We start from the raw sequence: 17,103 nt of genomic DNA, 5'->3' as shown, positions 1-17,103 counted from the left end.
TAGTCTAGGGAAGTGTGAAGTTACTAGCTTATGTTCTTGCCCATTGTGACCAGCCTTAGCAACCTCCATCCATATTCTAATCCGGGCACGCTTGGCTTAGCTTAGCTGCTTGCATCGATGCACACATATATATATACTAGCGTAACAACGGACACTTGTCAGATAAATAGTGCTATTTCGAGGACATGACGGTGCATACAAAATTATAAATTAATGGCTTCAACTGCAGCCTGCACGCACGCATGCGTAGGTGACATCGATTCCATCGATCAGTTAGCTATATATATAAATTAAGTGCTAAAAAGAAAGAAAATATCTCCAACTTTTGTCATCTTAACTGAATTACGCATGCGTGATGCAGACGTGAGACTTAGATAACAAGAGCTTTAGACGGGAAATATTATTCAATCGGACATGTAATTTTAGTTTGTTCCGTGTGCTTGTCGTTAACAAGAGCTTTCACCATCCCCTCAAATCAAATTAATAAAATGAAAAACGAAGAGCTGCTTTCAGCAAGTGGAAGCTAGGGCATATGCTACATTGCTACGTACGTCGAACAGATTCATCTATCTATCTATCTATCTTTTTTTTTCGAGTGGTCTATCTATCTATCTATCTATCTATCTATCTGGATATGTACATTTCGACCCGTGTAAACTTTGAGCTGGTGATCACCCAAAGTCGAATGCAATAATATACTACCAGATGTGTCCCGGAAATAATTTGTTTGTGGTTGGACTGGAGTTGTACGTACTTGGATCTTGGGCGCTTCCACGACTGGGACGCTGTTCTGAGTCTAGTCGACGGAAATCATGCTCTCATCAGAGCAGCAACAACAACAAGAAGAAGAACAAAGGTGAAATCCTGATAAGACATTCATATATAGTCGAGTTAAGAGCATCTCCAATAGGCGCTGAACACGCCACGCGTAAAAAATGGCTTTAACGCGCGCCCATCGCCTGGTTTGGCGCGGCCCGCAGCGCCAGCTCCAGTCGCCGCGCTAAAATACAGCGCGCGCGCCGCTCCAGCAGGCGCGCAAAAATTACAGCGCGCGCGCTCATTCTACAACTAGGATATAAGCATTGATGAAAGCATAGAAACTAGATAGATTGCATAGTATTTTAAACGATACAAAGTTATTTTACATCGGAAACATAGATTGCATAATTTAAAAACGACAAACGATAAAAAACTAAATAGAAGCATAAAAATCTACTCTAAGTCGCTATCATCATCATCACCATTATCATCCTCGGCGGTGTCGTCCGAGGTTGATAGCCATATGTCCAACCAACGATCATCCTCGGGGATGAAGATCGTCCTACCACCTGCTGCAACGAGATCGGTCTGCTCGTTCGCCAACGCCTTTCGCCGACGCCTGTCCAACCGCGCCTCGCGGCGCCTTCGCGTGTCCTCCTCGCGACGCCTTGCCCAGTAGCCTTGCTCGTAGGCGACGTCCTCCGGGTGGCGCCGGCGCCACTCCGCGCGCCATGACCCGCTCGTCCTCCTGGGCGACGAGGAGGCGGCGCTGCCGCTCGGCGTGCTCCGCACGGTCTTGTGCCGTGTTCAGACGAGGCGGCGGGGCGATGTCGAGCGCCTGCTGGAGCGTGTACACGTCTTGGAAGCTCATCTGGCCGCGCGGCCGGCCCAGGCGCCACGCCGCCGCGTCGTACGCGCGGGCGGCCTCGCGCGCCGTCCCGTACGTGCCGAGGCCGAGCCGGAGATCGCCGGAGCGTATCTCCGCGTAGTAGCCGCCGTTGGGGCGCAGGCGGACGCCGCGGTAGCCGGACGCTCCTCGGCGGCGCGGCGGCATGGTGGGGCGCTGGAGCGGCGCGTCGGTGGCGGGGCGCTGGAGCGGCGCGTGGCAGAGAGGGGAAGGAAGAAGAGGCGTGGAGAGGCGCGTGGCGCGCGCCGCACTTTATAGGCGCGCCGGAAGCGATGCGCAAAAAATGAGGCGCGAGCTGGCGCCTTTTCACGCGCGCGCGCAAACGGTTCCCGCGCGCGCGATTATCCCGTCACCGCTGGAGCGCGGTAAAACGCCCCGCAGGCGCTAAAAGCTGCGTTTACCCCCGCGCGCGTCTTTTCGCGCGGCTGTTGGAGATGCTCTAAGTCAGAGGAATTATTTTCTAAACATGTCTCAGTGATAGTCACGTGAGCGACGATCTTGCAACGACAAGACATTGACATTCACATCTCGATTCCACTCCATATTGGATTGGCCGCACAAAACAAATTGGGCCGCAAGGAATCATAGCCATAATACTTCCTTTTTGGTGATGCGTGCTTTAGCATTTGGATCCATGGCTAAAAGGCGGCACATGCATAAATACCATGCACCATATATTCTCTACTACTGATGAACATCAAGGCAAGGCCTAGCTACATCCGTGATCGCATCATATCTCTCGCTTTTCATATGATCGGATCCGTTGTACGGGCACTGGTTCTCCACATGAATTTTGGTATATAGCATACTTTGTCCGCCGAACACCACAAATATTCCCCGCACGCGTAAATATCCCGCTATTGAGATTTTGAACAGTGTTTAACTACTTAATCTGTGGTGTATGAACATTTGCATTCTCTCTTCACGACTAATTATGTAGTGCGTGCATTTTGATTGTGTACCCTACCTAATCCATAGTGGTGGTACTAGATTTTGCCTCCATGTTCCAAGTTGGAGGGCTTTCTGACCCTGGCTTTGGTGTTATTCGCTCTTCTCTCCTTTTCCCGCCAGATCTCGATACCGTGCTAGATATGCCCAATCTGGTTTCCACCCAAGTTTACATGCTCGATCTACACAAGGATCAAGTGCAGAATGAATGGGCTACAGGAACATGCACGACGAGGTATATCATGTTTTTATGCCACCAAAATTTTCAAACGTTCTCCGCGTGATGGACGCTGCTTCTTGCAAGTGCGGTAGTACGTACCATGTTTTGTGGGCCCTCGAAAGGTCAACAGGCACAAGTCCTCGCATATCTCATCTTGCTACTTGCATCATCATCTTGTATGATGCTGTAGAATGAATTACCTAATATTCCACTTTATAGGAGGGTTTATTTTGTCGCCGCTGTGCAAGTAAATACTAGTATATAGTATACTAATATATTTTGCCCCGCGTTAGAAATTAAGCACGGTACTCCCACCGCAAAAGAAAATATATAAAAAATTAGCATGACACTCGTGCAATCCAATGGTTTTAAATTTCAGTTCGAGAAATATTTCAGCACCCACCAAAATTACTGAATTTAAGTGTTTTTGGTTTGCATTTTAGCCAAAGGACTAAAAGATTCACTTGAAATTAAAAAAAAGTGATTTTTTTAAGAATGCTTGAATACTTGTGTACTACAACTGAAATGAGCGAAATATTTTGACCGAAATGTAAATATGTCAGCGTCTACTAAAATTATTGAAATTCATCGAAATCTCATTGAGAGTGAGAACGACGTGCTACTGTAAAAAAAAAGAAGCTTGGGGACTTGTCTTGCGTAGCGGAAAAGAAGACATGGCCGAGAGCCTGCGTGGTGTGGACCCCGGTGATGGTGAGCGTAGCACCCAGAGGAGAGGAGAGGAGAGAGGAGGAGAAAGCAGCACCATACCCTTCGGAACACCTGTTCCGTCGGAGGCATCTTCTTGATGAGAGTTGAGAAAGCTGAGCACATACTACTGCCGGAGGCCGCCAGAGGCAGAGGGCAGAGCCAACAAAGGTCGAAAGAAAGAGGCCACTGCTACTGCTAGTGCTAGGAGAGAGTGAGTGTAGGGAGCAGGAGTAGCTGGCAATGGCTTCCTTTGGATGGGATCGGAAAAAGCTTGGCATCTGAGTGATGAGGAGTAGAGTAGAGTAGAGTTGAGTAGAGTTGAGTAGAATAGATCGTCGCCGGTGATCAGTAACTTCTCCCTCCCTGAGTGGCTGCCTGCAGCTACGGCGTACGGGTGCACGAATGAATAGTGGTTGGGCTTGGGCATCCACGTGAATGAATGGCTGTGTGCTGCAGTGCAGCGAGTGTCCTGGGAAAACACAAGAGGAGTGATGGTCCGTGCGTAACGTAGCGTAGCATCATTTCGGGGGCTCATCGGAGAAATCCAGATCCTTCCGCGTTTTTGGTTGGGCTCCTTCTCCTTTCCCTCCCCCTCCAGCCTCCGCCGCGTGCGCAAGGATAGGCATCTACAGCTACTCCACGGGAGGCTTCTGCACGCCGGTGAGTCAATGGCCAGCCAGCCATAGCTCGTTCCCTTTCAACGCACGGAATCCAAAGCCTCCTGCACGCCCTCACAGATCCATCCTTTGGATCGCCCGCCGTCGGAAAAGCGACTGCTCATCGTGTAGTAGTAATTTTTTTTTGTCACTCAACATTGTATATCAACGGACAAAAAGTCATCCGGGAGGTGACCCCTTTCTTGAAAAGAACCACAGACAAAAAAAGTCTATCGGGCAGTCGGTGATAGCTTTCTTCATAGAAACACTGAAATAAAGCGTTTTACCGGGTGTCGTGAACAAATGGCATGCTCTTTATTTCATTTCATTTTATCAAATCGAATGTTCTTGAAAGGAAAATGTGATCAGTCGATGCAGAACGAGTCTTGCTATACACACGGTTTTTCTCGGACGATTCTAAGACGACAGGTTAAATCAGCCACACATGCGCAGGATTGACTTTGCAAGGGCCGCTGGATTGTTTGATCGTCCGCAAGTCGGCCAGGAGATGTCGTCCGTGGAGCAGTTTCGATGCAGAACTACCGCCCGTAGCTGTTCACAACACCTAACGACGAACAAACTGAATGCAAGGCCGCCCAGATATGTCCTCGAAAGCCAGGCGGGCAACTTTCGGCGTATATTAAGATTTAACTATGACTGAAGGTTAACCTGACTATTTTGAAATATTTGATACCGAATTGACACTTTTTTAGATGCGATGTTTAGTAATATCAAGAATTGTACGCGCACAATTTTTTTTTGGGTCTGTCTAGGGCACATTTAGATGTGCCTTAGTTACTGCACATCTAAGTGACTCAATCAAGCATACAAAGAAAAAAGAAAAAAGAAAATACCCACACGGATCTTCACATAAGATCAATGACATATGACTTATATGTGCAAGACCTATGACACATCTAGATGTGCTTTAGCAAAACTGGTCTTTTTTTATGCATCGAATTAGGGAGCTTTATTATTTAACATGAATTCGGTTACAATCAACCCTCGGACCTTGAACAAGGAAGTCTGAACTCTCAGATAGCCAACAATCAGACAGATCAAGTATACATGCTAGCTTAGCACACGAGTCTGCTACAAAGTTAGCTTCTCCACTGACATGCCGAACCGACAAAGAAGCAAACGATGGTGTTTCCCCTATCTCATCAAGGATATGCGCAACAACAGAGCGATCATTATTGCACGATGACCAGAGGTTCACTACCTCTAAGCAGTTCATATCCATCTCCACATGCAAGAACCCCCAAAGTTGAGCAAAAATCACTCCCTCTCGGAGGGCAAGCGTCTCCGCAACTGGTGGGTTTGTCACACCTGGAAGAGGTTTTTGGACCTCTCCGCAGTGAATTTCGAGGTCCGGTAGGGAGGTGGGGGGGTGTGACCACGATCTCACCATGTCTTCTTCGGTCCTATTTGGACCCAAAGTCTCATGAACACGAGTCTATTTATTTCAAGCAGTCCAAATGGCACGTATAATTGTAATGGCTTGAGCCCGTTGTTGATCAGAGAACATCTTGTGCGGTGTAATATCACGCGGGGGGGGGGGGGGGGGGGGGGGGGTGAGGACGCGAGGAAAAAGAGAGGAAGAACTTTGTTTGCTCGCTTCGGCTTGCCGTCGAACAACTACAGAAGTTGGCGTGAAAACATCATGCATGAGGAGTTATTTTGTTTCTAGATAGAGGGACAAGTAGTATTTCGGAGACTTGTATGGGTACGAACATGCGAAATCAACACTATTTCCCTTCCTTTAGCAAGGAGAATAGTTTTCTTAATACAAAATACATGTTTTTATTGCATAAGAAGTTCTTGACCTAAGATGAACGAAGAAGCGTGTGGGTCTTGTATTTCTAGCTAGATAGCATAGACTAGACTAGATGGAGGGATTAGTATTTTTGAAGACTTGTTACAATTTTAAGAAACGTGGGAGTCTATGCTTGCATTTCTAGATGGAGGGATTCACGTTTTTTTTCTCCTTGTATATCTTTCTAGACGGTGAAGTGACGAGTGTTTTCCCTAGACATGTACGGGTGGGTAACAAGAGTAGCGAGGGAAACGTATAGCCGGAAGAAAAGAAAGGTTGCCCGGACAGAGAGACGTACGGGAATCCATCCACCAGTGGCAAGCGAGGCGAGGGTCGTCGGAGGATTTGGACCTCTCGCCCCGGCGGTGGAGGATGTGATACGGTCTGACCGCGAGTGGAGTGGACCATTTGGTCCAGGTCAAACGCGAACAGCATCCATCGCCGTCACCGACCGACCGACGGCGAGAACCCAGCCAAGAGCCAGCCAAGCCAGGTCGCACCACCGCACCGCACCGTACGACGGTGCGTTGCTTGCCTTTGCTTGCATCGCAAACAAAACCACGCTGGAAACCAAGCAAGGCGGACGCTGCCTGTCGCGCTCGGAATGGCGGGAAAACGAGAGGCATATTGCGGTGCAAACGCGGGAGATCGAATCCGAGGCCGACCCGGCCGGGGAAAGCGGCGACCTCCATGCCAACTTGGGCTCGAACCGAACAAAATTCCGTCGGGACCGTCTGCAGCGCAGGCAGGCACGCGGAGCCGACACGACACCAGGGGTGGCACCACCCAAGTGGACACGCTGGCCCGCCCCGAATCAGCAGCGCTGTTCCCTTTATCCCTCAAAAAAAAAGAATCAGCAGCGCTGCCGGGCGAGCACGCACGCACGCGCGGCGTAGGTTCGCCGAATCCAACGCCGCACCGCAGGCACGCCTTGCTCTCGCCGGGCGGGGACATCCGTGCCGTGCGTGCGTGCACGCTCTCGCCGGGAACAGGCGAGGCCGGTTAAACAACTCCGGCCGCCCGCCGGGACAGGCGACACCGGCGACCGCACGCCTTGGAATGTTCGCGGGGGCATGCGCCGCTTATTTTAACCGCGCGCCCTGCCCCACCTGTCCCCACTCTCTACATAGTATATATATTTTTTAAAACTCTCTGAGTAGTACATAGTAGTATACTATAGTAGTAGTACTTGTGTTGCCCCTCAGCCAGGTCAGGAGCACAGAAGCTGCCTGCGGCGCACGCATGGCCCGCCCGCAATCATGTGTGATGGCCCAAGCCCTAACAACACAAAACATAACAGAGCGATGTGTCTTTGTTTTAGCTTACTTAAAGATCCCCGATGTCGTGTCCACTGTTGGCACGGCACTGTCCCCAGCCAAAACCCTCTCCTCTCCCTCCCTCCCCTTGTCCGGCGTCCAGTATATATACTCCATGGACGCACACGGACACGACCAGCAGCCGTAACACACACATCCCATCCCATCCCATCCCATCCATCTCCCCAGCAAAAACCCCAAAACCAAACACCCCTCTGGCTGGGCTGGAGGGAAAATCGCCGGGAAAGCAGCAAGATCGGCCAGAGCGAACCCCAGGTGCGCGCGCGGCAAAAGCAAAAAATCAAACGCCGGGTGCGCGCTAAATCCAATCCGGAAGCGGAGATTAGGGGAGCGAGTTTCGATCTGCGCCTGGCTCTCGCCCCCAGGGGCCAGGGCTGTGAGGGGGCGAGGCGTATTTAGCAAAGGACAAAACACGGTCATTGCTGCGGCTAATCAGGATCCGTCGGGGCCCTGGCTGCCGCATTAGCCACATGAACACCCTCGCTAATCGGGCCATTACCACCACAATCCTGCGCGGAGGAGCAGCGGCTGCCACTCCCCGGTGCCCCCGCCGCCGCCCATTGCGGATCTGGCGCGCCGCGCCAATGACCTCTTCTTCTTCCTCTTGCTCCTCCTCCTCCTCCTCCGGCGGCGGCGGATCGGGGTGGGGGGAGGGGAGGCCGCGGCTGGTGGTGATCGTCGGCGCCACCGGCACCGGGAAGACCAAGCTGTCCATCGACGCCGCGCGGGCGCTGGGCGGCGAGGTCGTCAACGCCGACAAGATCCAGCTCTACCAAGGCCTCGACGTCACCACCAACAAGGTGCCCCTCGCCGACCGCCGCGGCGTCGCGCACCACCTGCTCGGCGCCGTCCCCCCCGACGCCGGCGCGCTCCCGCCGTCCTCCTTCCGCGCCCTCGCAGACGCCAAGGCCGCCTCGATCGCGGCCAGGGGGATGCTGACCGTCGTCGCCGGCGGGTCCAACTCCCTCATCCACGCCCTCCTCGCCGACCTCCCCGACGACGCCGCGCTCCCCGAGGACCCCTTCTCCCTCGACCGCTCCTACCGCCCCGCGCTCCGGTACCCCTGCTGCCTCCTCTGGGTGGACGTGGAGGAGGCGCTCCTCGCCGAGTACCTGGACCGGCGCGTGGACGACATGGTGGGCGCCGGCATGGTGGAGGAGCTCCGGGAGTACTTCGCCGCCACCACCCCCGCGGAGCGCGCGGCCCACGCCCCCGGGCTGGGCAAGGCCATCGGGGTGCCGGAGCTGGGCGAGTACCTCGCCGGGCGCAGGAGCTTCCGCGCCGCTGTCGACGACATCAAGGCCAACACCCGGCGCCTGGCCGCCGCGCAGGTGGGCAAGATCCGGCGCATGGCCGACGGCTGGGGCTGGCCCGTGCGCCGCCTCGACGCCTCCGCCACCATCCGCGCGCGGCTCGACGGCGCCGGCCCGGCCGCCGAGTCGGCGTCCTGGGAGCGCGACGTCCGCGGCCCCGGCCTCGCCGCCATCCGCGCCTTCCTCGCCGACCAGGCCTCCCACGGTCACGGCAATGACGCCACCGCTAGCGCCAACGGCGTGGACGAGCCGCCCTCGCCGGCGCTGCTGATGCGGCTGCCGCGGATGCAATGCTGCGACATGGTGGTGTGAAGCTGATGCCGCTGGTGCTTTTCTGGGCGGGAGAGACGGACGGAAGAGGCTCTGGGGGTGGAGGGTTTTGACCGCCGATTTTTGCAGAGGGTCCCGGCGGCGCCCGCTCTCCGACACCGCCCGGTGGGGCCGCGCGCACCGAGAATCCGAGATCGACAACAGAAAGAGAGAGAGAGAGTGAGAGAGAGATAGGCTAGTGTAAAAAGTGACAGAAGGAGCGAAAGTACTATTCTGAGCACGAGCTCAGATGAGCTCTTTATCTCAGCCGTCCTCTCTCTCTTAGATTCGCGCCGTCCACTGTTTAGCTTTGCGTATTCCAACTAGTATATGCTGCTATTTCAGAGACCATGGCCCACTCAACCAACTTTTTACTTCCAACGCCGTCACCCGCAGGAGGCGGATCAGATGGGGCTGCACGACTTGTGCCACGGCTCAGCCGTTATCACTCTAACGTGGCCATCCAAATCCATCCATTTATTTTATTCGCCTGCCAAGCCGTCGTTTCTTACCTGTGCAATCAGACATAGGCATACCTACTCCTAGCTGTTGTCTTGCTGTCAAGCATGTACGCCTGCTAGTTTACAATACAATTCAATCAAGATTCAGCAAATGTAAATCTGTTTATGTATCTAGGTATCCTAAAGTTTTATCAGATGATGTATGAAAAACAATTCAACAGCTAGGGTTGCAGCAAATGACAAGAGGTTTGCAATCCACAATTGCCAACACAGAATTCATCATCAGATAGCACTTCAAACTAAATCTGACATGACAAGCTAAAACATAATTTGACATGTTACATTACTCAGCCAGTAGCCAAGTTCCAGAGTTAGCAAAAGCATACAGCACCTGAATATTGACCACATACCTGTTGGCATTGAAGATTTTAGAGAAGCCATCATGGGTCTCATCATTTCATATGCGAAGACATTTTACAACTACATTCCATTTGCTAACCTAAATTCCATTGCTTTGTTACAATTCTTTCGCCTGTGCCCCTCAATGCCACAGTTATTGCATCTGGCAGGCTTCCGAGGTTGCTTATGAACATCACTGTGGTCCAGGCATGTAGTTCCCCTGTCTTCGGCATATCGTGCAAAACCTAGTCCTCCTGCTCAAACCCTCATATGGAGCTTTCTCCCAACTGGTCGTAGGCCGTCCCATCTTCTTCCAACCTATTGCTTGTCATTGAGACAGAATCATTATCAACATATTCAGCAACAGCTTGCTGGACATTCATCTGCTGTTCCGCTGCAACCACTGCCACAGGTGTCTGACACACCATAGCGCCCCTGTCTGCAAGTGTATCCTCGAGGCCAAGACCATCACTAACTTCTGCATAGAGTAACATCACCGCCAAATTTGACTAGAAAAGTTACATCAACCGCTTGTAGGCAACACCGGTGTCGCCGAGCCTGACTAATGAGGAGGAAGAACATCACGAGCATCCCTCATCCATCTCTTCACTACATGCTTTGCTGGTATTTCTTTAGCTCCAATAAAATCTAGCACCTGCAAGAAAAACATTTACCGTTGTCATGCATAAGCTTCAAATGGGTTGGAGTTTTAAAATGATAAATCAGTTACTCCCCAAACATTATCACAGACCTTGAGTACATGGCTACACAACAGTCAACAGCCCCTTGTGTGCAAATTGCGCACACTCGCAGTCTAACTCAGTTGCCCCCATCAAGCATTGTAACCTTGTACAAAATTTTTGACCACTTCTCCCTTTTCTCTGCTTCACTATGGATCACGATGTATGTCTTATGTTTTTCAACTTCTTCAACCTGATAAGCCCCGCACTCGTACAGTATGTGTTCAAATTGCTCAAATATAGCCCTAGTGTATATTTTGCTGGCATGCCTCTCCACTGCAAGGTTCGGCCCCATCAACAGTCTCCCCTGCAATTTTCTCAAACAACATCAACAAGATTCTACTTTTGTATGCACCAATGCGCAGCCAAGCATTCTGGAGAAACATGGAAAACATGCGTACGGATGAACAGATAACATCCTTACAATTCTCGACCGTTTCTCCTAATAGTTCTTATAGGATTCTCTGTCAGAAAGGAGCATCATATTTTCATATACTTCTGCACAAACATATGCATGGGACACAGCAGGAGGCACATAATTTTTTAACATATGGTTCGCGCTCTCACTCCTCTGTGTGCTGGTCATCATCGCACAAAACACACCATTGAAATATGGCTTAGCCCATTTCTCTCAACATTTAGCCGGCTCTTTCCGTACCTTATGCCAAAACCCTTTCCCATGAATACAGATTGTAGAAGTCGTAGGCCTCACCCGACGAGTCGAATGTAGTGCCAAGAATGGGCGTGATCACATTTTCAGACGGCTTCTTTGCAAAACACCTAACAGCTTTCTCAAACGCACTGACTCGAGTCAGGCACGGTGCTCTGCTTGGTGCAGTAGCACCAATTCTCAGCCTGCAAACACCAAATACTACAAACATGAATTATCTGAATGCATTTTAATGACTGCTCTCAACTCAGATTGCTGCACTCCTCTGATTCGTATAGTGCTGTCAATTTTTTATTACTAAATCTTCTACATCTCTGAAGGCGTAAGGAAGTTTTTCCACAGATCATTTTATAGTTTGATTCTATGAACACATACGGAACATTTACCACTCCTCAATTTTTTCAGTACTGGTGTAGTCCCCCTGATTCTTATAGCTGCTGTTAATTTCTGATTACTAAATATTTAGCATCTCTGAAGACGTAAGACAGATTTTCACTAATCATTTTCACATTACTAAATAGTTCGAATCTCTGAACACGTAAGGAACATTGCAATTTTACAGTACTAATGTACTTCCCTGGTTCCTAGCGCCTCTCAATTTTTCATTACTAAATCTTTAGCATCTCTGAAGATGTAAGTCAGATTTTCCACTACTCAATTTTTCCCTACTAAAATTTTTGAATCTCTGAACACATAAGGAACATCCTGCACTCTTAATTTTTTTCAGTAATCAATCTTTTGCATCTCTGAAGATATAGTGCAGATTTTTCACTAACCTCGTATTCAATTGGAGAGCCTGGGATTCATCTTCCTCGTCGACAGCTTAGACGTCGGAGGAGAGCTCTCCCTTCTTGCCGCTCCGTCCTCCTTGGTCGACCAGATCTGCGCTTCTCCGTTTGCCGCCGGCACGTGCTGCTGTGGCATGGCAGGCTGATGCTGCTGCGACACGACCGTCTCCGCCAGCGCACCACCAATCCCAACTTGAGGGCCAGGCACAAAACTCTCACCCACCTCCTCAAGCAGAGCAGATCTAAAACATGGGGGAGAATGAACGTACTCAAATAGCTAGACAGAACGCCCAAAAATTGCAGACAAGATCGCCGGTTAGGTAAGGATCCACGAACCTGCCGTTAGGTTGCGTCAAAAACTCCATGGTGGATCGCCGCTGCCGCTCCTGACATTGACCTCGCAGTCTTCACCTCGCCACTCGCTTCTGCAAGAGAAGACGCTGGACCCAGCATTCAATTCGACTCTACAGTGGCAAGACGGCAAAGCTAACTTTCCGATCCACGGATCAGACGGCGGCCCCGATTCTGATCCTTGGAACACTCGTCGGTGGCAAATTGCCGTTCAACCGCGCGTTACTTCTGGTCACCATGCCCCGTCTCGTTGGCCCACCACAACGCGCCGCATACATATTTCGGTACGGACGTACAGTGACCGATTTCTGGAGGACCTCCAACTCTCGCATAAAGCAATGGCACAGATCTAGAGACGCCAATTAACGCTGTGGATAACGAGAGCACTTGTGCTCGGGCTCAGTTACTCCACGTCCACCCAGAAGGAGAACGTGTTGTATGTAAGTTATTACTTACAGTACTGATTATTACTGAACTGAAGGGTGAGTGAGTGAGTGAGTTCTTTTCTTCTTGATTGATTGAGAGAACTGGAGTATTTGTTTCGTCTGTTTCTTAACCGCACCACTGTATGTATGTAATGTAGGCAGTCGTCATGCACTAATGTACTACCACTTCACTAATCCACTCCGCTCTGTTCAAATTTTGAATTATATGGGACCCATCCTGCACCACACGCGGGTACAGTCTAGAAACTCCGAATGGCGCAGCTAACCCCCACCGGATGCATCACCTGCTCCATCATTTGTGAGCTGGTGACGAAATGCTGTGCGTATGATGTGGCGATGGGCTTTGAGGAGGAGGGGGAGGAAAAAAGAGCGTGGCCGGGTGGCATTGCCATGGTGGACTCTTGACGTGTCCCGCCCAATTCTGGCAGTTGGGATGATTGGCTGGCCATGCTTACCGTGTGACTCACCGCTGATTAGCGGGGAGGATTGTGCTGGCCGTGTGGGTAGGTGCGTGCGTATGACCGGTCTTCTTGCTGTTGCCAGCTAGGAAAACACACAGGCCAAACCCCGGCCAGCCCGGTCTTCTCTGATGACTGACTGACTGCGTGCCTCTGGAAGCCAGCTGAAGCTGAGCCCCGGTCCGGTCAGGAACCCCAAAGGCGTGCGGCCAGAGGACCCGATCGACGGCATCCGAGGGTTCAGCTGTTGCACGGCGGAGCACACGTAGCGTGCAGTGCAGTGCAGGCGACACGGCTCGAGTGTTTGTACGCCACGACTGTGACTGTGTCAGCTCCCGTCGTAGTACGAGCGACAGAGTGATTGTGTCGTGTCGTCTCTACGTGCTGTACGCGAGGCGTACTCTAGCCCCGGTGTCGCGCGGTGGTACGGTGGTGAGTAATTTTCATGCAATGCTACAGTACTGTCAGCAAAGGCGTGGGCCCAAGCGTGCTTGTCATTTTTTCGGCTAAAGTGTCACCAATCAACGGTCAGGCCTAGCCCATAGTACCTCCCCAGTCCCACCAACAGGTTTCATTAGCTTCCACGCGATTTATAAACACATCAGCCGCCTCCTGGGCCATCCAACTGATGAAAATGAGCCACCGGATCTCCCCAAATGTGTGAATTGCAACAAGCTGGTTGTTGCAATGTTCAAAAAATAAAAAATCGTTGCAAAACCACCCGAAGCGGTTCTTTTTAGTGTGATGCGTTGTTTTTTTGCAAAAAAGGTCATGTTACAGAAAAATATTTGCAATAGAGGCGGTGTTACAGAAACCTTTTTTTTTCATCTTTCACCCTTTTTTTGCAACATAAATGGTGTCGCGGAAGATTTTTTTTGCAACACAAATGGTGTTGCGAAAAAAAAATCAGTGAAAGAAATGATCTAGTTATATACGTGTTGGCTACTCTTTCGGGCTTCATAAGTTTGCAACACAGCCTGTGTTACAAATTTAACTTCGCAACATGCTTAATGTTGTAAACTTGTTGGTCTGTCTCGCGTAGCCCCACGCATCGTATAATTAAAATCAAATCGGACGGTCAAGGAGGTGACTCTGAAAGATAGCGTTTCCCTTAGAAACACTTTTTGTAGATTTTCATCGATTTTGGTTTCCTATGTTTCTTAGATAAATAATTTTTACATTTTGTTCTTATTTTTCATTTTTTTTCTTTCAGTACATGTTTATTTTTTTTCATACATTTGCTACATTTTTCATATACATATGGAACATGTTTTTGATACAAGCTGTAAATTTTTAAAATACATGCTTTGAACATTTTTTTCGAATACATGTTAAGCATCTTCCAAATACAAGTTGAAATACATTTTTTTGTAATCAAACAACATTTTCTACATTTCTAAAATGTCACAAACATATTTTTGAAATCCGTGAACATTTTCTAAAAAATGTAAAGAGTATGTTTCACATTGTATACACATTTTCTCAGAAATGTCATGACATTTTTCAACGCTTGAATATTTTAAAAATACCATGAACATTTTAATGGTATTTTTTAAAATGCGACTATTAATGAAATCGATGGTTTAATGTCAAATGTTTTTTGTTTTTGAAGTTTTGGGATGAAGAGGAGTACTTAGTGAGAAGCGGGGCCAACATGTAACAAAAATATGGAGGCCGCCTTCTGGCGAATCTGAGTTTACGCTTTGGCTTCGTAGCGAGCATGCTCGGTGTGCATTATGGAGGTTGGACATTTTTTTAGAAAAATCTTACAATCTATTCGTCAAACATCATCGCAGTATAAAGAACACAAGGAGTAACGAAAATTACATCCATGTCGGGGGGATGACCCCCCGGGTAGTCCCAAGATGGCGAGCCTGACAGGGTGCCTGCCTGCCCGGGCCTGCTGCTCCGGCTCGCGCCCGCGGCCGGCTGCCCAAAGTCAACCACAATGTCACGTCGGACCTGGATGGATGTGACGGCGACGCCCTGCGGCGGTACACTATTGATGACAGTGGCAGAGGTAGAGGGTGGACAGGGTGGGCCACGGCCCACCCTGAGATTGGAAAATGAGCTTTATCATAGAAAAAAAGCTAAAGTAATAAAAAATAAAATAAAATTATATGTACAATTGCACTGTTGGCCCACCCTGCCCTAGTGAGCTAGGTCCGCCAGTGGTTGATGAATAGGTGGACACTGCACACTCGTCAGTGCATCATCATCTATAGTGCATTATCATTCACATCACCCCTTGTCCATTGGGCGCCAGATGTTAAAAGACCCCAGGGGGCCTCTTGCCTCGACAGGCTCGCGCACGCTCTGTTCTTCCCCACTCAGTCTCTTATGCTCATGGAGGCTCTGCCCCAACTTCCTCGCTCTGTTCAGCCGCCGCCACGCTCGAGAGGCAGAGGTGTCGCCTTGATCCCTCCCTTCCCTCTCCAATAATTCTTCTTCCTTCGCTTCTCCCGTCCTCTGACGAGAAGCCCAGCCCGCAGCAGAAAAGGGGAGGGGAGGAACCTCCATCTCCAGGCCCCTGACTCCCAGGCTCGGCCCAGATCCCCTGCATGGCGACCGGTGGCCGTTCTGAGCTGACCGATGGGCGGCGGGGGGGGGGGGGGGGGGGCGGAGCCCGCTTAGCTCCGGCCTCACCGTGCCCGACGGGGCGCGACACCTTGCTAGGAACCCAAGGAACTGTTAGCAGATCGTCGCCCTCTTGCGTACATGATGGTTCATTATTCTTGACTATGATGAAGTCCAAGAAACTGTTAGTAGATCGTCGACAGCCAGAGCCAAGCAATTATGAGAACATTGTGAAAAGTGACACCATGCCATCAATGAACTGAACCGAAGCAACACTGGAGGGAAGCATAGCAACAACACCACCCTCATAATCACATGTGATCTAGATCGAAACCTGCATCTACTCATAAAACCGCTCATGATGCCACTGTTGGGAAACATAGTACAAAATAAAATAAAAATTTGTCGTACGAAACCCCAGGAACAATATGAAGATGCATATCGGGTTTGGATCAACGACCGTTACCGACTCCAGAGTGCAGCGGAAGTAGACGAGTACTTGGAGTCCCTCGAACATCGATTACGATCCCGTGAACCGCCCTGAAATGATTCCTCGAATAGAAGACCGAAAGTACGACCTCTCTACTTGGTTGCAAGTGTACAACCTTCACGACCTGGCACCGCTTCGCCGTCCAGAGCTAATCGTCGCTGGAGAATTAGCGGGAGAAGATTAGAACCACACGGGGCTTCTAAATATGAGGATTAGAGGTGGCTAGGGCTAGCTCTAATTAGTAAACTAGGACCAACTAGAACTAGAACTCGATCAACTAGATGAGCCTCCAAAACTTGTGTCACATAGGATGGAAATCCTCTAGTATATATAGGTTTAGTGTAGAGGAGGGGCGCCACAAAAGGGGGCAGGACTTCCCTTCCATTGCGCCAGCCAAGGGGGAAGGAGGAGTGACGGTGTCCTGTACTAGGGGATACTCACCACGTCGTCTCCCGACCAGGTGGATCGGGCCGAGGACCTCCATGGAGGTTCACTCATGGGCAACTTCGGGCAGACCATGACGCATACCAGGAGGATTCCACAAGACTTGGTGATCAAGACAAGGACTCCTCTCCACCGACGTATTCGGCTAGGACTCTAGTTATCCTAGGCCTCTGATAAATTATATAAGCCGATGTTAGGCTATTCGATGGATTAGGATATTCATGTTGGGAAACGTAGCATGCAATTTCAAAAAAAATCCTACACTCACGCAAGATCTATCTAGGAGATGCATAGCAACGAGAGGGG

At 50.2% G+C, this 17,103-nt stretch overlaps 1 protein-coding gene and 1 long non-coding RNA gene across 2 annotated transcripts; one reads left to right on the top strand and one right to left on the bottom strand.

Moving 5' to 3' along the window:
• The first annotated feature begins 7,477 nt into the window (after nucleotides 1–7,477).
• On the top strand, nucleotides 7,478–9,340 carry LOC123144059 (adenylate isopentenyltransferase-like). Its single transcript, XM_044563080.1, has one exon. It carries the CDS (start codon nucleotides 7,822–7,824, stop codon nucleotides 8,974–8,976), a length of 1,155 nt encoding a protein of 384 aa, XP_044419015.1. The 5' UTR covers nucleotides 7,478–7,821; the 3' UTR covers nucleotides 8,977–9,340.
• Nucleotides 9,341–9,734: 394 nt separating this feature from the next.
• Nucleotides 9,735–12,723, bottom strand: LOC123144068 (uncharacterized). Its single transcript, XR_006471243.1, has 4 exons — nucleotides 12,368–12,723; nucleotides 12,020–12,273; nucleotides 10,585–11,428; nucleotides 9,735–10,488 (listed from the first exon to the last, which is right to left on the bottom strand). It is a non-coding gene; the product is annotated as an uncharacterized lncRNA (long non-coding RNA).
• Nucleotides 12,724–17,103: the final 4,380 nt, after the last annotated feature.

Source organism: Triticum aestivum, chromosome 1B, assembly GCF_018294505.1.
Source record: "Triticum aestivum cultivar Chinese Spring chromosome 1B, IWGSC CS RefSeq v2.1, whole genome shotgun sequence".
Taxonomy (NCBI): domain Eukaryota; kingdom Viridiplantae; phylum Streptophyta; class Magnoliopsida; order Poales; family Poaceae; genus Triticum; species Triticum aestivum.
This window is presented reverse-complemented; position numbering and strand designations above follow the sequence as displayed.

Excerpts from the sequence above, each read along its gene's own strand:
- LOC123144059 (XM_044563080.1), top strand. The coding sequence starts at position 7,822 with ATGAACACCCTCGCTAATCGGGCCATTACCACCACAATCCTGCGCGGA.